The sequence below is a fragment of the Lates calcarifer genome, linkage group LG2 (genome assembly GCF_001640805.2).
Source record: "Lates calcarifer isolate ASB-BC8 linkage group LG2, TLL_Latcal_v3, whole genome shotgun sequence".
Taxonomy (NCBI): domain Eukaryota; kingdom Metazoa; phylum Chordata; class Actinopteri; family Centropomidae; genus Lates; species Lates calcarifer.
This window is the reverse complement of record NC_066834.1, coordinates 16,220,502-16,244,321: the sequence shown is the minus strand read 5'-3', so window position 1 is coordinate 16,244,321 and position 23,820 is coordinate 16,220,502. Positions and strand designations below refer to the sequence as shown.

General features: G+C 40.9%; 1 protein-coding gene across 1 annotated transcript in view; it reads right to left on the bottom strand.

Annotated features, from left to right (window-relative positions):
* Window positions 1-503: 503 nt before the first annotated feature.
* The window catches only part of il16 (interleukin 16), a 35,424-nt gene continuing 12,107 nt past the window's right edge, over window positions 504-23,820 (bottom strand). Inside the window, 22 exon segments of the mRNA XM_018692834.2 lie at window positions 504-2,471; window positions 3,319-3,447; window positions 3,588-3,819; window positions 5,026-5,127; window positions 6,267-6,432; window positions 6,639-6,772; window positions 7,704-7,717; window positions 7,720-8,808; window positions 9,760-9,856; window positions 12,935-13,087; window positions 14,119-14,256; window positions 14,358-14,584; window positions 15,000-15,087; window positions 15,728-15,860; window positions 15,944-16,061; window positions 17,539-17,788; window positions 18,749-18,822; window positions 18,997-19,111; window positions 19,921-20,031; window positions 21,146-21,294; window positions 22,687-22,792; window positions 22,878-23,021. Of these exon segments, the coding sequence (XP_018548350.1) occupies window positions 2,305-2,471; window positions 3,319-3,447; window positions 3,588-3,819; window positions 5,026-5,127; window positions 6,267-6,432; window positions 6,639-6,772; window positions 7,704-7,717; window positions 7,720-8,808; window positions 9,760-9,856; window positions 12,935-13,087; window positions 14,119-14,256; window positions 14,358-14,584; window positions 15,000-15,087; window positions 15,728-15,860; window positions 15,944-16,061; window positions 17,539-17,788; window positions 18,749-18,822; window positions 18,997-19,111; window positions 19,921-20,031; window positions 21,146-21,294; window positions 22,687-22,792; window positions 22,878-23,021 (3,936 nt within the window). The 3' untranslated portion in view covers window positions 504-2,304.

Here is a 23,820-nt window from a genome sequence, read left to right as displayed (position 1 = left end):
TAAACATTTGTTCTGTGGGTTGCATACAAAGACATTATATTTGTGCACTAAGCCTGTCTGCACAGTGGGGCATTTTAAGCAAAGAGAAAGATTGCACGCACATTCTGTACATTATAATTTGTAGAGAATTTATTAGCATGTCAGGGAATATTTTCATTTGAGCAAAGAAATCTGCTGTGTTCTATGCAAAAACTTGGTCACTTTCTCACAGTGCCATTGTTATTAATGTGTACTGAGTGATAGTTTCTCTTGAAAATGTAATTTATTCGCTTGCAGAGAATCTTTTTCTGTGCTCAAAAAGTCCTGTTTTGAGCTCAGGATTGAGACACAAATAGAAATCTTTAACATTCCAGTTGAGTTTGGTTTGACTGATAACTTTTGTAAAATGGCAGGAGGGTCAAACTCAAAGCTACTGAGTCAACAAAAGTGCTTAACAGTGTTTGATCTGCTTCCACAAACACACACACACACACACACATATATATATATATATAGTATGTATGTATATATATATATATATATATATATATATACATACAGTACCACTGCTGAGAAAAATCGACTCAAATATATATGATTCTCTTTGTTTACATGTGACTGCATATTTGTTTTTCTTCTCATTATAGACCAAACATACAGGAACATTAAAAACAACACCTGTACTTGAAACACGTCACAATTTTAATCAGTCAAGGACAACAGCAGCACAGGATTTTTGTATTGGGTTGAATTGTTCTGTACAGGTTTGTTATTGTACCGATCTCCTGTAGTTCTTCCCTTCTCCTTCAGATTTGTGCAAATGTCTGAACTGAATCAGACTGATCTGTCAGGCAGCTGCTGCGGCGAGCGAGAGGAGGGGGCGGGGGGTGGATGGGGGGGGGGGGGTGGACCACCTGCCTCACATTAGCTAAAATCTGTCTTTCATGATATGTTAAGTGGCTCACATGGCCTGATTGGTGGCCTGCTGTTTCATACTGTGATGGATTTGTTTTTAAGTCCAGTGTCAGGTTTTTCTAGGTATTTCTACCTAAAGCTGCAGATAACATTGTGTTTTTTTTACACAGTGCTTTTTAAAGGAGGTTGCACAGTCTCTTATGCTCATAGTTTTGACATATATAAACGTCATATATTTTAGGAGACAACTGTATTTACCTCCTTGTATTAGAGCAAACATGAATAAGAGAGAAAAGAAGCCTCAAGAAGAAAAAAGTTTGTGCACAAATTACTATTTCATGCTCTTGAATGACTTAATTTTATGCATTAAACATATTGTTAACATTTGCTGCCATCTAAATCAAAGGAAATCTGTTTGAAATCCAAGCAGATAATATTGTCCATGGCCTGACAATATAATCTTCAAGGTACCTTCATATTAATAGTTGGTTATCACATTTGTTACATTAGTCGATGTCCTGTCAACACTTTTTTTGTGCAGTTGTGATGCTGTATTAGATGCTGTTTCACTAGTGTGCAGCCCAGATAAGACAGAACCTTCTCAGATTAGCAGACAGAACAGTAAGATAACAGGTTGTACATCAGGTCAGTGACTAGGAAGGCCTCTGTGATCAAACAGCCGGCGTTACAGAGTCCTCCTGACCAGGATAAGGCCATAGAAAACATCTTTTATTCTTATATCTTTTATAATATTTTAATTAAGATGTCATGACATAACCTCTTTTTAACTTTTTACACTTAACATTGAAGATTTTTACTGTTGGATGACTTGTCTTTGTGTTGTTATGAACTGTGAATGTTGATTCTGATGCCTGACAAGTTATTTTAATTCTTGTGTAGGAAAAATGAACCAATGAGCTGTCTGTTTTGAGTCAGATGCAGGGATACACTTTAGGGATTTTAGCTTGTTTTCCACATTATTTATTTGGATTTGATCCAAGAGCAACAAATTCAGTCATTGGAGGACAATAATTAGTAATCTGTGCACACATTTTGTTTACTTGAGATCATGATTTTTGTATTTGTGAGCATGACACTGACTCTGTGTAAAACTATAGAGCGATCACTGAAACCTCTTTCTACTGAAGATACAAAAAAATATTGATGGTGAGATGTGCGGATTACATAAGCTGTCTGCATGGCTACATACCGTAATGTGTAAGTGAGAAGATGTGGATTGGATTGGTTTTGGGTGAGCTGACCCTTTAATAATCTTGACATAAGAAAGACTAGCTGATAACGGATTTCTAGGAGATAGTCAGAAGGCCAACGTTGGTGTGCCTTAAGTGCTACTGTTTCTTTTCTTTCTTTTCTTTTCTTTTGTGAGTATTTTCCAGCAGCAGCTATGTCTCATTCTGTGCCCCCCTGCCTCCTCCTGATGACCGCCGTGACGGGTCCATCGGGTAAAGCCTTGATCATGTTCCAGGCCTCGAACCGCGTCATGTCCTGCAGACTGACTCCCTGGACCTGCAGCAGTTCATCTCCACACTGCAGACCGCTCTGCTCTGCAGCTCCACCTGACACACACAAACACAAGTACGTGTAAGTTTTAGCTCTTGGTATCTTTCACAATTATTATTGTCTCAATATGTTTTTTATTTCACAAAAAGAGTGTTATTTCCTGATAGCTTATGCTCAAAGTAAACGGAAAAGACCTATTTTTGTCTTCAGACTTTACTTTTGTGACCTGGGTAATGACATTTTCAAATTTACCCATTTTTTCCCAGAACATTTCATGTAGATTCAGTGCTGAGCAGCTGATGGTGAATGTGAATGGTGGGAGACTGTGTTTGGGAGCTGAGGTGTAAAAGTGATTTACATTATCGTTGCAAATCAAATTGCAAAACTATTCACTTCTAAACTGTTTTGTATAACTTCAGTATAAATCCATGTAAATCTTGATTCATATGTTGTGTTATTCAGACCATGTAAATGAAAATGTGCAAATTTGCCTGTTTTTACATACAAACAGGTTATTTTCTAAATTTCATCATCCAGGTCACAAAAACAAATTTTGAGGAAAGACTGGACATTAAGAAATAACACCAACTATCCAGGAACAATATTTGTGTTACATAGTGGTATCAGTAGTTCACAGTTTTACATTGAGCACATTCCTAGGTCTTAAATGATTGCGCTTAAATTGGCATAAATTAATTAATTCTCTTCTCCTTTAAGAAAATCAAGAGAAGTGAAGCGTGATAACCAAATAATAACTGACCAAATATGAAAGCTAACTTCTTATCTTCACTTTGGCTCAGTTCATTCACAGCACTTCTCTCAGAAAATCAACTTTCCGACAGCTTTAGTACATAAATGGAAGTAATTCTTATTGATAAGTGATGATAAACACCATGAGCCTACCTTTGAAGATCCTGTTGATGACTAAAGGTCTGTCTCCGTGGATCGAGCCTTTTCCTCCCTCCAGAGTAAACCCGACTCCTCCGGCTCCTTTCTCCAGCTCCACGCTCACCGGAGCTCCCTGCTCCTCCACTGCAACACAAAACACGGTGAGCAAATGATGCCTGCAGGCCTTTAAACTTAAAATGTAAGATATAAACTGAAAACCCTGCTTTAGAAAAGCACTGGAAATCTGGAGAGGCTGCATCCTGTGTGCTTGCTGCATGACTCACCTGCAGGGTTGGGCTCTTCGCTCTTGCAGCCTCCTCCCTCTCTTCCTTCCTCTTCCGCTCTCTTGCAGATGACCACCACGGCCAGCTTCAGGTTGCGAGCCTGACGCAGAGCGGTGGTGGCGTCGGCGTGCGTGACGCCGCGTAGCGTCTGTCCGTTTATAGACAACACCTCGTCTCCTTTCTGAATGGTTCCCTCCTGAGCCGCCAGGCCGCTGGGAAACACTTTGTGGACCTGAACAGAAAACAACCAGTGTCTGTATCATCTGCAGGCGGCTGCACAGTGTGACATGCAGAGTAGAGGTAGAGGTGTAAAGGCTGAACGTCTTTGTTTTTATTTTGTTTGTGAAAGCAAACAAGTCTGGGCTACACCTCTACAGAAGTCTCCAAATTATTACTATTTACTGATGCTGAAGTATTATTGTTGTACAGTATTTTACAATCACTTTGGTTCAGTTTTCCAGCCAAACTAACTCTAAACTCTGCTCTTTTACATACAAGTGTAAATAACCTGCACAGTCCTCACAATACAGACAAGTGCCAGTTTCACTGGTGTAAAGATGAGTGAATCAAATTCAACACGTCTTTGCATTTGCACTTTTAATAAAAAGGACAAAATCAGTATGTAAGTCATGTAGATCATGTGGAGAAACCGTGCCAGCCCACTGGCTGACTCTGAAGTGAGAATATTTGCTCTGTTTTGTGAAGTGAATAAAACTTAAGGTGGCACAGTGGTTCAATAGTTAGCACTGTCTCCTCACAGAAAGAAGGCTCCAGGTTCAAACCCTGGTTTTTCTATGTGGAGTTTGAGAGTAGGCTTGTATGTTGGCTAGACCAGAACTTGGTCACGGCACTGACTAATTTTAGTGCAATATCGATGTACATTGGTGTAGAAAAGACTGTTGATAGACTTTTAGAGCAATAAACAGACTTAAAGGTCAGGTTATTTTGTCATAGTATGTAGTGTCCATTACAGGACTATTATGGTTGAAACAGCAGCATTCTTGCTGACCGCAACAAGTCAGCTGGACTGGACTTCTTTAAGGGAAAAAAATCAAATTGATAGTGATTGTAGTAAAAGATACATGTGCTAACGCTAACATGCTAGTTTGCATGTTCTCCCTCTGCATGAGTTCTCTCCAGATACTCTGACTTCTTTCCACAGTCCAAAGACATGCAGGTTAATTGGTGACTCTGAATTGCCTGTAGTGTAAATGTTTGTTTGTCTCTACATGATAGACTGGTGATCTGTCCAGGTTGTACCCCGCCTCTCACCCAGTGTCAGCTGGGATAGGCTCCAGCTCCCCTCAGACCCTTAAGAATAAGTGGTACAGATAATGGATGGTTGGATATAAGCCCTCCACCTAGTGGCCCATTTAAAATGTCAGTCTAACATTTGATCTTAATAAATGAGTATGAATCTGTGCTGAGTGGTGCTTACTGTCAGAGCTTTGCTCTCCAGGTCAGACCCCCCAGCGATGCTGAAGCCGAGCCCAGCTCCTTCCTCTTTGTGCAGAATCACAACATGGATGTCCACCAGTTGCTGTGATTGAAAATGAAAAAACACATAAAGGTTACTTTATTCTCATGTTTCCAAATGTAATATTTCACACTGAATTACTTTTGATAAGTTCTACATCTGAAGTAGTATTGTAGTTTCTGAAAGAAGCCAGGCTGGACTTGAATATTTCACTTCCTTCACTCATGGTTCGGAGTTTAACACGTGAAATACTTTTTGGGAGTGTGAGGGGAACACAGAGTGCTGATGTTTAAACAGAGGCACCTTGTGTTTTCAGATCATCTGTATTCACAGAACGATCTCAGTGTGGAGTTTAATACGCAGCAGATGTTGAGCACACGATGGCTCCCAGATGGCCGGATATTTGAGTTGTAACTGAGATTTCCATTCGATCAGGAGACATGTAAAGTTTCCCTCAGGCCACACACACACACACACACACACACACAAACAGACACAGACCAACAAATGGCCACAAAACACATCAATTACAAGACCTGCGTGCCAAATAATGTTATTCAAAACTAGTGTAAAGGCAGATTGGCCTTTTTAGTTTCAGTAATCAGAGACAGCATCAGTATATTATAATCCACTGTAAAATATTAAGTGCATCTGAGAGTATACAAAATGAGAGTTTTCAGTAAATACAGTGGTAGTTCACTATATTGACAAATCACATTACAACAGAATGATTGGTGACTGTAATCCATCAGTCATCTGTCTATGATCTAATGAAATCAGTTTTAAACCAAGATTATGTTCCTCTCAAAAACTGCACAAAGAAACTCAACTTCAACTTTCTAGAGTGAGACTGAAGGTTAAGTGTGTGGCCTGAGTTGAAATGTGGGTAGACTAACTTAGCATAAACAACAGAAGAAGGTGGGGCTGAATGATATGCAAAAGAAAATCATACTGTGATTATTTTGACAGATATTACGATATGAGTCATGATTGTTCTTGTTTCTCTGTTAATTATATATATTGCTTCATGTTTTTATGAAGATATAATGTGTTAGTAGTGCTGAAACTGAATGACAAGAATTGCTAAATTAGGAATTGTTTACATACAGTGTAACTAAAATAAACTCACTGAGTTTAGAACTTTAAAAAACTGAATCTGAATCTGGTGAAATCTGGGAGGGATTTTTTTTTTTTTTTTTTACCTTCAGAGTCTCTTCGTCCAGACTTGTAACTTCCTTGATCAGCCTCTGTACTTCCTGTGAAGGGATGGCTGAGATGACAGAGTGAGCACAAGCAGAAGTGACTCCCGCCTCGTTGTGAGATCCACCCTCCCCTCGCTCGATGGTGCACTCTCTCAGTGTGGCCAAACTGAGTTTAAAAAAAGACGAGGCTGTGTAACTCTGCTGTATTTAACATCTGTTCTGATAATGAAAACTCACCTCTGCTTCGCTGATTAAACAGGAAGTGTTTTTTTGATCTGAACCCACTTCCTTATGAATATAAAACAGGCACAGTTTGCCCTCTGTGAGAATAATAAAGCACCAGCTCCCCGTACCTCTCTGTTAAAGTCTTACCTGACGGAGAATCCTCTGTCTGTACTGTCCCCAGCAGGTTCGGACCCCTCAGGGTTAGTTAAATCTGCAGAGGGGTCATGCTGGTTACCGTGGCTGGAGTACCCGGGTGGAGAGCGCATCAGTGCTTGTGAAACCTAGAATAAAATCAACACGTTAAAACAGAATAAGATTTTAAGCTTTTAAATACAACAACATCAAAATTCAGGGTTTATTAACTCAATATGCAAAGAAAAAAGACAAAATGAATCAAAAGCAGTGTGTTATGAAAACTGCTCAGCTTTTTTTTTCAGCCTATTTGCATAACTTTTGTTTCTAAGTAATGGGTCAAGAAACATGAGCACTCGATCAGTAGGTTGGACACAAACCTCCCTGGGTTGAGTCAAACTTTCTTGGGAGAGAACTGAAGGTAACTGTTGTAATTATTACCAAAACTGTCCACTGTACAGATCTACTTCCTGCTTCCTGCTTCAGTTTACTAAAGGCTAAAGTACACTGTGTGATATTAGACTGTGTTGGCCTGTGTTACTCTGTGTCATTTCATGTCATATTTAACACACCTCTGATGCTCTAAATCGCCTGTCACAGTGAGGTTTAATGTTTTGGGATGAGGTAATTTCTCTCACAGTTTCATCTGGAACAGCTCAAAAATCACACAGTGTAGGAACCTTTATTGTAGTGGTGCGCACACACAGTTTTCCTGTGCAATAAGGGATTATTACATATATTTAAGACATACTTCTTTCACTATTACCTCCAGATAGAGTGGCATAGCCGATGTTGTAGTTTGATTACTCATGTTTTCCTGACCCATCAGACTTTGTTATAGCAGTGCTGCCATGTTCCCACAAATGCCCTTTCTGTTCTGTTTAATGTATATACAGAATGTACAGATGTGGATTTGTCCGTATGTGGAGGATAAAATAGTAGGAAAACTAACTACGCCCTGTCATTTCCAGAAATGTGGGTAATATCTACAAACAGAGAAATTAATTTAGGGTATCTAACAAAGTGTAATTTAAGGTGCTTTTTTGGGTCAGAACCACAGCTCCTAACGTGACAGATTACCTGGTTACTGAAGCGAGAATTTTCCCTAAACTCTCTCCCTCCAGGCCTCTCTCTCGGGAGTTACTGTCTGCAGGTGGACCAGCACTCATGGTTGTGCTCTGCAGATTTCCTTGTCTTGGTTCTCCTTCCTCCTCTGTCCCCTCTGGACGACTTTCCCCTTCGTCTTGATTGGATCTTGGAGACGTCACAGGGTCGCTGAGATCTGCTCTTTCTAGTTCAGACTCCTGTTTGGATGGTAAGACGTTGTCGTCGTGGGCTGGAGCTGAATGAGAATCGTTGATCTCAGAGTCTAGATCGCTGCTGATGGTGTCGGAGGCTGGGGGATCTGCGGGGGTCTGGATGGAGGGAGGATCATCTTCACACGTCTCAGGTCTGGTGGAGGTAATGGCAGTGATGGTGTTGTCTGTCTCCTGAACAGATGCAGACTGGTTTGACTGGATCTCTTTGGGGATTTCATGCTTCCTGTTCCCACAGTCCTCATGTGAAGGTGAAGGGTGACTCCTGGACTCCTTCTCCATCAGAGGAAGGGAGGTGGACGGGGCCACAGGCCTCCTGCTCCCCACCTTCTCTGGATCTTCTGGAGTTGAAAAAGTCTCAAACGAGTGGATCTTTTGTTTGATTGACAGGTTGGCTCCAGATGAAGCGGATCTGGCTCCAAAGCTTCTGAAACCCACCGCGGGTCTCGGCTCTGCAGGCTTAACTCGCTTCTTCTGGTCCTGCTCGTCTCTAATTTTCCTCAGACTCTGGCGAAACCAGATGGGCTTGGGTGCCACTGGAGGACCTTTCTTTGATTCTGAAGGAGCTTCAGATGAGTTTTCAGGAGTCGTGTCGGGCTGAGGATCTGAAGTCACATCTGTGGCTGTGCCGTTGATCTCGGTGGCGTTCTCTTCGTCACTCATATTGGCAGGCTTGCTGTGGACGTTAACAACAGGCTGTTTGTTGTCTGGAGTGTGTTGGTGGTGTATCTCAGGCAGTTCTTCGGGGGAGCTGTCTGAAAGGCGAACCCAGGGATCCTGAAGCTGCTCTTGGTTATGTTGTTCAACCCGAGCCTGTCTCCTCAGAGCTCCTCTCTTTGGCTGTGAGCAGAGCACTGATGATGAATCACCTGTCAACACAGAGGAGAGTCTGAGACGTCGTCATGTGCTTCAGAGATTTGCAGGTCACTTGTTACTGATCAGCCACAGCATTAAAACCACTGACAAGTGTCTAATATTGGTTATTTCGTTACAATACAGTGTTCTGATGGGAAACCTCGGGTCCTTCATTCATCTGGATGTTACTTTGACACAAACCACCCACCTAAACATTGATGCAGACCAAGCACACACCCAATGGCACCAGGGGCCTCCCCCAGCAGGACAGTGCTCCCACCACACCACAAAAATACTCAGAAATGTCTCGAGGAACACGACAAAGAGCCCAAGGTATTGACCTGGCCTCCAAACTCCCCAGATGTCTGATCTAGCATCAATAGGACCTGCCTAATATTGATATACTGTGTAGGTTCCTTCTTGTGCCACCAAAACATATAACCCATCATATTATAGTTTATATATATATAAAAACTTTCATAACATAGACAGGAATAAAACTGGAAAGTTTGGTGCTACTGAAGTGGACATTTGTGGCTCAGACTATGAGAAAAACTCATTCTGAGATTTGTATTGTAAAATTCCATAATTTTTTATACTAATTTATTCTTTTTTTAAATTTGCTCATGTTGAGTGTGGTGTCTAAATGTGATGCCACACTCATGTAGGATGGTTTAAAGTGAAATAAATCATAGTAAACTTGAACTTATATTTTACAGCTGTTGCTCAGAGCAGCCTTGGTGTAACTAAAACCAGTGACCGTCAATGTAGCTGCAGCCCCAGCTGAACTCCATCATCACATCCTCATTGAAATCTATTCACTGACGCATAAAAGCCTCAAACAGGAAATGGAACCTGAGTTACTTTCAACTGAAATAATTGCTGAAACAACTGCCTGATTAATCAGCTTGCTATGAAGTTGCATTCAGGTGCTTAAATGTAAGATAACGGCACTAGTTTCCTACCTATATGTAGTCTGTCGTCGGTGCAGGTTGCAGAATCTGGATGAGTGAAATCTTCTCTGCTCCCCTCTGACTGTTCTCTTATTCGTTCTCCTTCCTGCTACACAAACAGGAAGTATTGTGTCACGACAGCTTCTCTTAGCAGCAACCACAGAGAGGTGCAATAATGTACCCTGCTTCCGCTCAGACATTCCTCCACATTCATCTACTGCTTTCACACTGTTTGATTCAGTCAGTAAATGTGACACTTATTGGCAGACAACATACAACGCTTAGCATGCTGACATGCAAACAAACAGTTACGTCTTAAAGCATACAAAACAGGCATGATTGGAAAACATAACAGATGTTTCGAGCACCATCTTGTGCATTTGTAATCCTCAAGGCCAGGGTTCATTTAAGGTCATTTACACCTGCACAACATGGCCAAAAGTATGTGTGCACTTGAATATTACATTGCAGCCCAGTTTTACTAGGAGTTAAATTTACACTGGATGATTCAGCAGCACACAGTATAAATTCAGTGCCAGTAGTGTGCCTGTAGAGAGGTGTTAGGTAAGCTGATCAAACATAGTGTTCTGCTGTTAATGCTGTGTCTGTGGTTTTCAGTCATCCAGGTCATGGTGATCTTAAGTGCTGGAGTTGACTGGACTTCTTTTTGTTTTCTTGGAGATGTTTCACCTCTCATCTGAAAGGTCCCACATATTGAACCTCTTCAAGGTGGTCCTGAGAGTCGTTGACCCACCCTGCCATCATGTGTGTTGTCAGGATCACATGGGTCGAGGTATGAATGAGGGTTAAACCACCTGAGTAAGGATCTCAAGACTTCTCATAGGTGGCTGACAGTTGGACATAGATGGCCTCCTTTACTCAAAACCATCTGTCCTCTCTGTCCAAGATGTGGACATTAGTATCCTCAGAAGAGTGTCCTTTCTCCTTTAGATGTAGATGTACAGCTGAGTCTTGTCCTGATGAGCAGGCTCTCCTATGTTGTGCCATGCACCTGTGGAGTGGTTGTTTGGTCTCTCCTATGTATAAATCCAAGAACTTGTCACTGCTACACAACATTGTTCAGCTTGTGATGAACCAGTTTCTGCCTGGGTCTGAAATGCACCGGGATGTTATGTTTGGAGAAAATTCTTTTAAATTTCTCAGACAATACAGCCACATATAGAACAATGATGACTGTTGTGTCTGCAGTTAATGTTCCTCTTTTTAAATAAAGGTAACCACAGTCTTCCCATAACCACTTTAACCATATCTTAGTTGTTATGCACAAATTGTAGAAAGACAGACTTGTAAAAATCTTGCCACTGAACGTTGCAAAAAGAAAAAAAAGAAAGAAAGAAAGAAATCAAGTAGAAGGGTTTTGCAAAATCACAATGTTCTTGGCTAATGATAGGGTTGTACAACCATGCCTAATTGTTTAACATTTCATTGATTCATGTCCACATATTTTTGGCCATAGATGGTACACACAAGAACAAAACTAGAACAGAAAAGTGGAGACAAAACAAAAGTGTTGCATACAGCAGTCCTCATACTTTGTATGAAGGCATCCTTTATGAGGGGTTTGTAAAATTGTGACTATTGGAAATCACAGCAATGCAACACTGGACTGTCAACTCTTTTTATAATTTTACTTTAGCTACATAACACCAAACATGCATTATATCAAGGCACTTTACAGATTAAGACCAAGACAATATTATAGAGAGAAACCCAACAGGTGCTACCATGAGCACCAACACAAACTGTATCATCTGTGATTGGACTGACAGCCAAAAAGGCCAAATGTGTGTAGCATGCTTTCACTAGCAAAACACTGAAAGCCACGTCACTTCACATACATTCCTTAAGAGTAACCTCAGGATCTTTTGTAAGGCTCTGTATATACTGCTGAAGAACTGGAGGCAGTGGAGGGAGAGGAGCAAGAAGCATGATTAATATCGTAGCCAGTGTATTGAGAAAGACAGTGCAGTGAGAAAACAGCAGTCCTGAGTGGAAGTGAAAAACACAAGCTGAGATGCAGGTCAAATTGACGGCTTTTGTTACACACATACAACCTAATAGGGGAACTGAACCTTGATACAGTTTGATAAACCAAATTAGCTTCCTGAGCAGCATCTCTGAGACAGTGAGATTTTTTTGTTCTTTTTTTCTGACACAGATATTCCTCATCTTGGAATAAAATGGGAAAGGCTCTGATGTCTGACACAAACCTGTTGGGTGCTTATTAAGAATCTGGTTCTGCATTGGGTTTTCACTAGGGCTGTCAAAGTTAACACGATAATAACGTGTTAACACGATAATAACGTGTTAACACAAATTCCTTTTAATGCCTTTTTAAAATGTGTGATTAATGCCCGCATGTTCTGTGATTATGACCCTCGATCCACAGTGTTGTTTGGACAATCAGGAAAGGACACAGCAGTAATGTTGTGGATGGCGAGCAGAAACAAACCTCACTGAGAAATGGATAAAGAAAAGGGTCTTTTGAATGGCAAGTTCAGTTTCAGTTTCTCTCCACAAGACCAAAGTTATTTGCTTTTGAGTTATCACCAGGGTACATCGAGTCTCAAATACCACTGGCTAGAGAATATTCTGCGGGGGTAATGACAGTATTTGTCATTGCTTTGGATTGTTGCAATAATAATAAACATCCTTTCGCGTAAAGCAAGCATATTTGTCCACTCCCATGTTGATAAAAGTATTAAAAACTTCAACAATATCCCTTTAAGGTACATTTAGAACAGATGATGTGAAGTCCCCAAGAAAATAAATAAAAACTTCCAAGATGTTTTAATTGTGGTCCATTTAGTCTGTTTTATATCCCCCATAATTTATAATTTTCCTAAAAGGAGAAATGGGTCTGGGCTCTAATGGGTTAATCATGATTAACTATTTTAATCGACTGACAGCCTTAGTTGATATCTTTTAAAAGTCTTTCCCCTTTTTCTGTCCCACTGTGCTGCAATACCACATTTATAAAATAAATACACAGTCATGCATGTGTAGTCAAAGGTAAATGAACAACTAATACTCTCTCCAGTTGTGGGAAATAGTAGATAATCAGAGAAAAATAAAAGCTTTTATAAAATGTGTGCAGAAATTAAACATTTTTACAGCTACTTTATCTATAACCATCACTTCTGTTGCTGTATCTCAAGTGCGGTACCTGGCAGCTAACTTGTGATGAGGGCTCCAGTCCATCGTCTCTAACTGGGGATCCTCTACTGGAGCCACTGGAGTCTCCATTATAACCCTCCTCACTGGTCACATCCTGAGGCCAGCAGTACCGACGTGGAGTGGCACGCACCCTGCAGTTGGACTGAAGATATTTACACTGTGAGGCAAGAGCACAAAATCTAAAACTGTATTTACTGTTTTACCAAATGATCAAAGAGACAAAATGCTGATTGAAGTGACTCTGAATGTGGTGTGATTACTTCCTGACAGACTGATTCAACCATCTTCTCAACAATCTCCCTCACAGATGTTATCACTACAGTTTACAGAGAATGCACAAGACCAATAGTACTATAATCACGTTTACTGGCACATGTCCCAAGACTCATGGGACCGGTGGAACCTTGAGGGTTATAATTAGAAGTGAATGGTTTATTGTCTTAATGAAAGTCATATGTCTGATAGATCTTTGTATGAACTGGGGTAAACCATGTGAACCATGTGTGTCAAAAGAATCTAGAAGAACATTGCACTTTATTTAGCTGCTGTATGCAGTCAGCTCTGAAGACACATAAACAAAGACAGGGCCAATGGATGATGATTTACTACATGTAACTGATGAAACATTGTCATAACTCTTCTGTTGATGCTCAGTTCTAACCTCTAGTTAACTACCTACCTACTTACCTACATAGCTACCTACCAACCAAACTACCTACCTAAGTAACTACCTATCTACTTACCTACTCAACTACCTATGTAACTACCTACTTAGCTAGCTAACTACCTACATAACTACTTACTTACCTAACTAACTAACATCCTACCAACCTACATACTTGGCTAACTACCTAACTACCACCCCTCCTACCTAACTACTTACCCACCTTAATACCTACCTACCTACCTAGCTAAGTAACTACCTATCTAACTACCTACCCACCTATGTAACCACCTACCTTACTACCTATCTATCGTCAACTTGTTCCTGCTGTATCCTGCCTCCTGCCCAGTGGATACTGGGACAGGGTCCAGATCGTCATAACGCTGAACCGGAAACTTTGTATCAAAGACTTAAAAACTCATTTTGTGGGTCTCAGGATGTTTTAGTTTCCTGGCTTAATCTTTCATCTGTTTTGGATGGATGGCTGGATGGATAGATGGATGTGGTACCTTGTTGCCCCTGAAGGCCAGATCCAAGGCCTGCTGACTGGAGAGGTTGGCAGCAGGAGAGTTGTATGGGATGTTGTAGTCTTCATCAGGATACACAGGTGCTGATAGTCTGTTGTCAGACCATGTGTCCGTCATAGACTTAAGGAAAGGGAACGATAAAAGGCAAGATCAGGTAAGAGAAACCACCACACATCAAGAAAGATAACTTCTACCTCTATAAAACCTGTGGTACGTTCTACCTTTGGTGCATCGAGGCTGTGGACGCGGATTGATGGGTTATGGTGTGCGTTGTGGAGGCTGTGGATGGTGAGGCAGCGGTTGTGGTGGTGGTGGCTGTTGGTGTTGTCGCTGCAGGAGCGTGTCATGGTTTTCTGTGCTCGTCGGACTGTGAGCTGACTGAAACTCCTCTCTAGACAGTGCTCGCATCTCTGCCGACTGTGAGAGCAAGACTCTGGTCTGCGAAGTCCTGGGACAGAAAAAGACATTTTTAAAAAATTATAAAACAATTACATAAACTAGAGGATTTTTGTGAATGGAGACTTTAAAATACTCATGCTTTCACAAAACAGTACCTATCATCATAATGAACTTATCTAAGTCAAGACTAGGGTTGCAATTTGCAAAAAAAATTGTATTAATTTGGATGCATGTCTTCTTATAATGAAACAAAATGATAGAGTTTGTATAAATTACCCCAAAATATCCAGTTAATTCCTATTAATTCCAACTTGGAATATTTCCAAAATTTCCCTGCTTAAGTTTCCAAGAAATGTACCAGAAATTTTGTGTTCCTTGCCAACCCTCATCGAGACAAACATGGGGAGAACTGGAGGTTGCAGCTGTGACCCTGAATAAGAAAAATTAACTAATGAATACATTACCATCAATACTCCATTGGCTTTTATCCTTTCTGAGTTTGCTGTTTTCCACTGCCAGAGCAATAGCATCATTTAGCTGCTGCTCTGATACCTGTGACACACAATGAAATGTCAACATTACAGTACAAATATCAGCGTTGTGTACACCCCAAGTCAGGATGATGAAAAGTGTTACTGCTCAGGGGAAACTCACAAACATTTTAATCTCCAGAGACACTGTGTCCTCATGTAGGGACGTTACATTTTGGGTTTGCTGCACCTTATACTTTATTTAGCTAAACTTAGATCTGTTCATTAGCTGACACTTTTTTGTAAAATCTAGTGTTAACAAAATCACAATGCACTCAACAGTGTAAAAACAAGATGGCGGCAATCTCTGTCAACACATTCTACAGCCGAGATCAAGATAAAAGTGTCAGAGGAATAAAACCGGATCAGAGTTTATGGTTGAAACTTTATTGTTGTCCAAAGAACAACAATGATCTGATCATTGATTATGGAAATAAAGAAAACAGCTCACACACACACATTTACACACAGGCAAGTCAGAGCCAAACCTGTTGGAGTTTGTAGTGAGGGAGGAAGCCAGAACACCAAACTGAAAGCCAGAGTGGAGAGAGGCCCACATCTGAACCCATGAGGCAACATTAACACTGAGCCAGCACAGGCTTTACCCTGTAAGCCCATAAAACTACAGTGGTTAAAATAAATGAGGTGGAGGCGTTGCATACTTTAGGGTCGGGGTGGCGACTGATGATGATGTGGACTGGACCTGGCGTGCACTGGCTCAGGACTGTGTAGACGTCATTCAGTGCCATGTTGTACACCACAGTGTCATTGATCTCCATTATCTCATCTCCACACCTGAGGGTAATTAAGAAGAGTTCAGGAAAAGGTGTTGGAAAACTCTCTTTCTTTCTGTAGTTGCTGTAGTCATTTGTCCTTACCGGAGTCTACCATCCATATGTGCTACTGATCCAGGAGACAGGGTGTGGATGTAGATCCCAGGGCATCCGTCACCGGATGGAACACAGCACAGTCCGATACCCAAACCAACACCAGCCTCTGTAAATAAAGTTTTAAGATATTTAGCAGTTGCACCCCTGCCAACCACAGAGCCCTGGACATCAGGTACCAATAGTCCTTCAGACAACTAAAACATGCTTTCATTATGAATTGATCAGTCACTTAGTCCATAATTATGAAAAACAAATAATGACAAATAAGTGACCAAAGCCTTAAGTGATGTCTTAAAATTAGGGTTCACAAATATAATTTAATGGACTTTTATTTAAATTTTTGTCATCCGATCATCTGGATTTCAAGCAAGCTGAGCAGACCGCCCCTTTTGACGTCGTGTGCCCGCCCAAGAGCTTCACGGGGAAACATCGATTTTCAACGTGAAACTGCTTTCTTCAGTGTTTTCACGGATTTTAATTACTTGGTCCGTTTGTTTTGGAGAGGAGGAGAGCTGTGTGGATAATTCGGCTCCCAATAAAAACCTCCTGAACGTTTAACACTGTAGGAATCCTAAACTAAAAACAAACTAAGCTAACGTTAGCGGCAGCTCAGCTAACAGCTCGCAGCGCCTTACTGATGTCGCGTATCCGCCGAAAAGTACCGGAAAATACAGATTTTTAACGTGAAACTACTTTATTTTGTGTTTTTCCGGTTATAATTATCGGAACTGTTTGGTTTGGAGAGGATGGGACGTCTGAGGATAATTCGGCTCCCAGTAAAAACCTCCTGAATCATGGACACTGAAGGAATCCTACTTCCTCTGTCACCCAGCTCGACGTTGTATGCATTTGTGGAAAACCGTGATACAGTGGGCAACAGGAGCAAGAAATCGATATCAGGTGCATGTAACGCTACAGAGCAAAGACCGGATTATGACACACAAACACGGACAGAGAAATATAAAAGAAAGGACAACATTCAACATTGGTGCGGAGAGACCTGACAACGGACGCGGAGGTTACAGTTTCTGCTCGACAGGTGGGTAACATTAGTTTGCTGTGTTTCACAGAGCCACTAGGTCAGTGTTTTGTCCTGTTTGCTCGTGTGTAATGTTTGTTAGACTAGGAGAGTTGTGAGGGTCGCTGTCTGCAGCTACTGTGCTAGCACTGAGAAAGTCTCGTCTGTTCCACATGTTAGCTTCGTTGTATTGTGACAATCTAAACCACTAACTCATGGTAGTTTTTACTTTGTTGTGTCGCGGATAGTGTGTTTGTGTGCACATCATTCATTTAATGATATTTTTAAATTACGTTTGTTTCGGTTTAGCTGTGATAAAGCGGACACATTCGATTCCGCCATTTTCCTCCTTGGCCAAAAACCAGAGTCGGTTTCCATGGTGAGGGGTACGGAGCTTCTTAAGGAGCACCCGAAGGGGTGGCGGTGTTTTTGCTGCTGTTTTCGAATATCAATGGTTTCAAACTGATATATACCAAATACCAAAGAGCTCCGAACTTCAATGATTAATCGACCGCTAAAATCAGCACCTATGGCGTCTGTACTGTCCTCTTGAGGCTGACCTGACCTTTCTGCAGGACGATCTCCATCATGACGCGATCTCTCGGTTTAGCAGGCTGACCCGGGACGCTCAGGGTGTTACCGCAGGTGTTGCTCAGGTAGTTGTAGTCTCCCATGTCAGCGCTGACCCTGGCCATGCCTGTGGTGGAGCTGAGGGAGCGCGACCTGCACAGCTGAGCCACCTGCGCCTGACCACACAGGGCCCCCACCCGTAGGCTGGTCCTCACCACCAGAGTCAGCAGACCCTTTTTGATTTGCTGCAAAAAGACATTTAAATCGGTGCTGTATGCTTTTACTAAAACAAAGCAATAGCAGTGTTGTATTTTTGGTTTGTTGTTTGGTTGTTTTTGTTGTTGGTTAAGGACACACTGATCAATACTGCCATAACTGAGATTATGAGGGACAAAAAACGACATAAGTAGTAAGTGCAAAATAAATATATTTGATAGTTTAAAATGCTATTTCTACATTATTTCTTTATTTACTTATACATCTAACTACTTAAATAATTGTAGAATGCATAAACATTGAAATAGCGTTTTACATGACATATTGTATTTATTTTGCATTTATTTATTTATGTTTCTTTTATACTCATGTCCTTTTTTGTCCCTAATAGAGGATTGTGTGTGCATTGAGTGTGTGAGGTTTTGTTATGTAGAAACAAGAATAGCACTAGTTTTAATTCAAGTGATTTGACCTTGTTTTAAGAATTTTAATATGTGGACATGCAGATCTTTGAGATAAGTGAAAATTGCACTGTGCACCTGCCAAATTTAATGGCTTTCAGGCAAACAAAGCTCATATCTAAAATGTTTTCCCTTAAGTTTGAGTGGATAGAGTATGATCAGAATTTCTATTTACGACCTGTGCTAATGTGGTATTTTCAAGTTATGAAAATGCTCATGGCAACAGTTAATAAAGACAGGACAAAAACACGTGGACAGCAGAATTACCATACAATCACACCTGACTCAGACCTGAGCGAATAGTTGAAACTTCTCCTTTCCTAGTTAATTTGACTCCAAGACTCATTATCAATAAATGAAAAATCTACCACTTAATCTCTGCTTGATCCAAAAAAAAAGGATAAAGGATAAACCAATGGGTGTTTTATATTTCCTCTTATATTGTAGCATCTGTGCTCTGGAGTCCTATCCTTTATTCACCTCTGCTTTGTTTTGATCATAAAAACCCTGAACATGGAGTTTCCTCACTTTGAACTTGTGCAGGGCTTCATCGTGAGTCAGACCATGTAGAGACTCTCCATTCAGCTCCAGGATCTCATCACCTGTGCAGACACAGACAACCTGAGAGCATTAAAGGCTATACATCTACTCAAATTTCCATCCTTTTTTAAATATATGTACTCTCTGTAAGACAGACAGACAGACTGTGACAGAGAGCAGCAGGCTGACAGTTATGGAAAAACACCCTGTTAGTAAGGTTAAAACTTTCTCCTCACCCTCCTGCAGTCGTCCATCAGCAGCTGCTGCTCCTCCAGGAAAAATAGTCTTGACATAGATCCCCATTGGTCCATACATGCTGTCCCTCCCGCCCACGATACTGAAGCCCAGACCCTGAGAACAGCAGCAGCAGCAGCAGCAGCAGCAATATAATCATGATCATAAACTACTTACAGAGATAAGACAAGTAGTAATAAGTAGTAGCTGATGGAGTTCCTGAGAGTCACAGTAAAGATATTTAAATTGTTAAGACTAGCACTGAGTAACCTCCAATTAAAAGCTCTGGAAAAAAGTAGCAAGTGGAGCTTAAGCTAAAAACTATAAGTACTATTTACACCACATACAAATTATAATGTTGAAATACAAAGGAAGCATCTTGTGTAAGCAGCATAAAATATATATATATATATATATTACTAGCATAAATTCTGAAGTGTGTGAAGAGACCTCTGTTAGTGTGGCAACTGTTAATTATGTTACAAAGAGTTGATCTGATTTATAAGGAGCCATTTATAAGGTTTATAGGCTGTAATTTAAGGATTTATTGGTGTTTATTAAATCATTTACCAATAATTAACTTCTGGGTTGCCACATCGTTGAAAATCCTCCTCCAACACGACACTTTTCTCACCCTTCTAGGGTTTAAATTCATTAGGGAGACCTCTCCCAGTGAGCTGTTTGACCACTTCTCTGGAAAACAGCTGCAGCACATCTGGACCAAAATCCATTTATAAACTGCTCAGTTACTTGAGTAAATACTGAGTAAGTGTCAACTTTTCAACACTAGAAAGCTGTTAATTCCCATGGAAAAAGAAAAAAGAAACTTGGAGTATTTAGGAATAGAAGACGTATGATATTAAAAAATGTGACAAAAGCAACAGTTTTAGGTGGTGGTGCTTGTAGTAGTGGTGTATGGTTCCTACCTTGCCGTGGCCCTTCATCAGCACAATATTACAGATGATGAAGGCTTGCGCGTTGCTGCAGGAGTGAACCAGCTGGGCAGAGCTGAGGGAGCGGGAGGGACGGTGCACAGGCTGGCAAATAACACACAGGGAGTTGCGTGATGATTTAATTCTGTCCTTTGCTACCAGTAACATTTTGTTTCTGACATGATCAAACTACCAGCAGCAATATTTTGTGAGATTTTTACAAGTGTTTACTGGGTTTACATTCCCAGGTGCAGCATAAAACAACACTGAGCTGCACAGCTGCTGCAACCATGCACACCACCATCTAAAGTCTAAAATGCTAATACAACCCTTGTCTTTTGTTGCTGGCTAGGGGTGGGTATCGTTACATATTTTTGGATACTAGTGCCTTTTACTTTTTTGTTTTCATTAAAAAAAAAATAAAAAATGCCAAGAGCCAAACTTCTCCTGTCAGATAGCCAGATCAGGAGCTTCCTCATTGGAGACACACTGCTTTTCAGTTCCAACACTGAAGTTTTTCTGTGTGTTTTACCTGAACCAAACATTTCAGCCAACTACTTTCTCACTGTTTCAAGTCTTTTCACAGTCACTTTTTAAAGCACATAAAGAATTTTTGTCATCAGATGTTTGGGTCTCAAGGAATCGAGCAGAGCAAACAGTCGCTCTTGTTGTCCTGTGCTCACCCAAGAACATCACGGAGAAACACAGATAGCAGCTCAGCTAACAGCCCACAGCTCCTTACTGACATACTTTATTTAGTGTTTTTTTCCTGTTTTAATTTTAAGGTCTGTTTGTTTTGGAGAGGAGGAGACCTCTGAGGATAATTCAGGTTCTGGTAAAAACCTCCTGAACTATTAACACTGAAAGAATTGTAACACAATGAGTTGTTTAACAATGCAATCAAGCTGACTACTTCTGCCACCCAGCTGGACACTCTATGCGCTTGTTGAAAACCCTGCTTGCATCATTGGTTTTGCTTCAGGTGGTGAAACATACTGGTTGTGTTTCCAACTTTAGCTGTGTCTGTTTCCTTGCAAACCTTGCAGAAAAATGTGGCTTGCTGGAGGTCTGACCTCTTCGAGCCTTACTGTCCACGTCCCTTTTCTGTCGTCTTATGTAGTCTATTTATCCTTTCTGTCTTTGATTGAATGAGCATACGTATATCATGGTCATCAGGTGTGGTCTTTAATATATTTATCAGGTCAGATAAATGGAATACCTGTGTGATGGTGTGAGGAAACTCCAGCTGTTGGGACAGAGACTTCCTGTTTCCATATAAACCACCGTTCCCATGAGGATGACTGGTATATAGCTCTGGAGTCTTCATGATGATGCTGTCCAAATCCCCAATCCAGTACGGATGAACACCTGGTTGTAGACACATCATTAGAAAATGAATGAGACAGGAAACACAGGAACAGCTGTACAACTCTAAAATACTACATTAGTTGTGTGTTGACTCAGTTCTGTGGTATGATTTCATAGAGATGAATCAACCTCTCACTGACAGCATAACTGTCCCTAATCCAGATTATTAATTCTTATCAAGTTTTGAGTATGTGGTGAAAAAAGTGACAAAACAAATGATGCTGTTGATGTACGATACTCTTTCATAACGCAACGCACAAAGGGAATTGAGGAGCTGCCCACAACTATAGAAATGAAAAAGTAAATGAGTATAGTGGTGAATACTGATGCAAAAATCTGTTCTAAAAAATAAATTTGATGGACACTATCCTCCTACAATATAACACACAAAGGAAAATGGTGGCTGCATCAGAGCTGAAACAGCTACAGAAAGAAAAGCAGTACTTAAAAAACAGATATAATGGCATGCTATCAAAAAGAACTCAACCATACCAGACAGTCTCGTAGAGCAGCCCAGATACTCATAAATACAAAAAGCTGCAGTGCACTGTCAAAAGAGCCTTCAACATCATAGGCTTCCCCAAAAACACATGATCAAAAGAGCAGATAGAAAATATACCTGCCCAGAGATGGGTGATAAAAAGGATCTCAATCTGGGATCGCAATAAAACTTATGTTGATTAAGACGATAAGATCAGGACATTTTTATTCCCTTTGAGCATTTTATTCTAACAACATATCACACGGCAGATATTATCAGGACAGTCAGCCAGTCAGGCAGCCGTTTTTGGCTTGTACATCAAAGTACACACCCATTTCCTGTCACAAAAAATTATTGGACCAACTGGCGGTAAAGAAAGCTGTGGACAAGTGAGAAACATGTGGAACCAGCAAAAGAACTCCCATTATTCCATAGTTTCTGCTAATTCTAGCATCTTTTATTGAAATACTGAACATACAGCTCTTTATTATTGATTTAGGAATATTGTAATTATCATACATTATGTTTATCTATATTTTGTACTGCTTTTGTCCACATTTTCTTAATCATAATTGACCAGAAGGTTTTTAAACTACCTGTTATACCTTTTATGTCATTTCAAATGTACAGCACTATCTACAATCTACCACATTACCCATAGCCCCTGTGGCATCTCTGTACAAAAACGATATTACTCCCTAAACATATTAGAAACAATTTTCCCATCACCCTCTCTCTCCTTACATCATCTGTCATGACTCTAAAAGCTCCAGCTCTATCTGTCTGAACAGAGCAGCAGCCTCCTCCTTTTGTTCCTGTAGGCACAACAGTCGTAATTGTAGTAGTTACTATTAATAAATAAAATAGCATATTTATTTTTAACTATAGAGTGAAACCTGTTTGATACACACTGGTTGAATTGGACCGTGTCCGGTTGCTGGTGGTCTGTCCTGGTGTGCTCTGCCCAGTCTTTTCTGTTTCCCAGCATTTCTCCTCATTCACCTCTGGGATGGGTAACTACACAAACACAAAACGTAAACAATGGCATACTTGTAAATATAACAGCGGGTCACAGTACACTTTCAGTGTAAGATTATTTTACCTTGAGGTGGTTGTTGTTGCCTAGAAGTTCTTCATCTGTGTACCCAGGTAATGATAGAGGATCAGACGGGGAAATGAGAACCGGGTGTCTGGGGCTCGTGGTCAGACTGTGTGAATGGAGAGAGTCCTCACGTGTGGAAGTGTCCTAAAATGCACACCACACCAGCAAAGAGAAACATTTAAATTGTGGTCCAACATCAGTGTAACACAGACCAAACACACCCCTGATGGCAACAGGGTCCTCCCCACCACACCAGAAAAACTGCTCAGAAATGTCTTGAGGAACAAGACAAAGAGCCCAAGGCGTTGACCTGTCCTCCAAACTCTGCAGATGTTAGTCTGATCCAGCATTTGTGGGACCTGTTTAATATTCTGTAGTCTCCCCTTGTGCCGCCAAAACAGCTCTGACCTGTCAGGGCATGGACCTCTGAAAGTGTGCAGTGGCACTGGGACATTGGCAGCAGGCCGTTCGGGTCCTGTGGTTTATGGCTTGGAGCCTCCATGGATCTGGGTTGTCCCAGTGCTCAGATGCTGGATCAGATTGGTATCTAGTGAGTCTGGAGGCAAGGTCAACACCTTGAGCTGTTTGTCTTGTTCCTCAAGACATTTGTGAGCAGTTTTTGTGGTGTGGTGGGTTTGTCCTCTTGCTGGGGGAGGCCCCTGTTGCCATGGGGGTGTGTGTTTGGTCTACAACAATGTTTAGGTGGGTGGTATGTGTCAAAGTAACATCTAGATCAATGAAGGGCCCAATGTTTCCCATCAGCAAGTTGTATTGTAACGACATGATCAATGTTACATGGACATACAGTATGTATATCAGACTGACATTAGTTATCCAGCTGTTTTTAGAGACATTATGTAACCTCTGAGAGGAAATAACTCCAACTTTGTGTCACAAATGAAAAGTTAAACTCATAGACAGAGGAACAGGGCAGTTTAATACA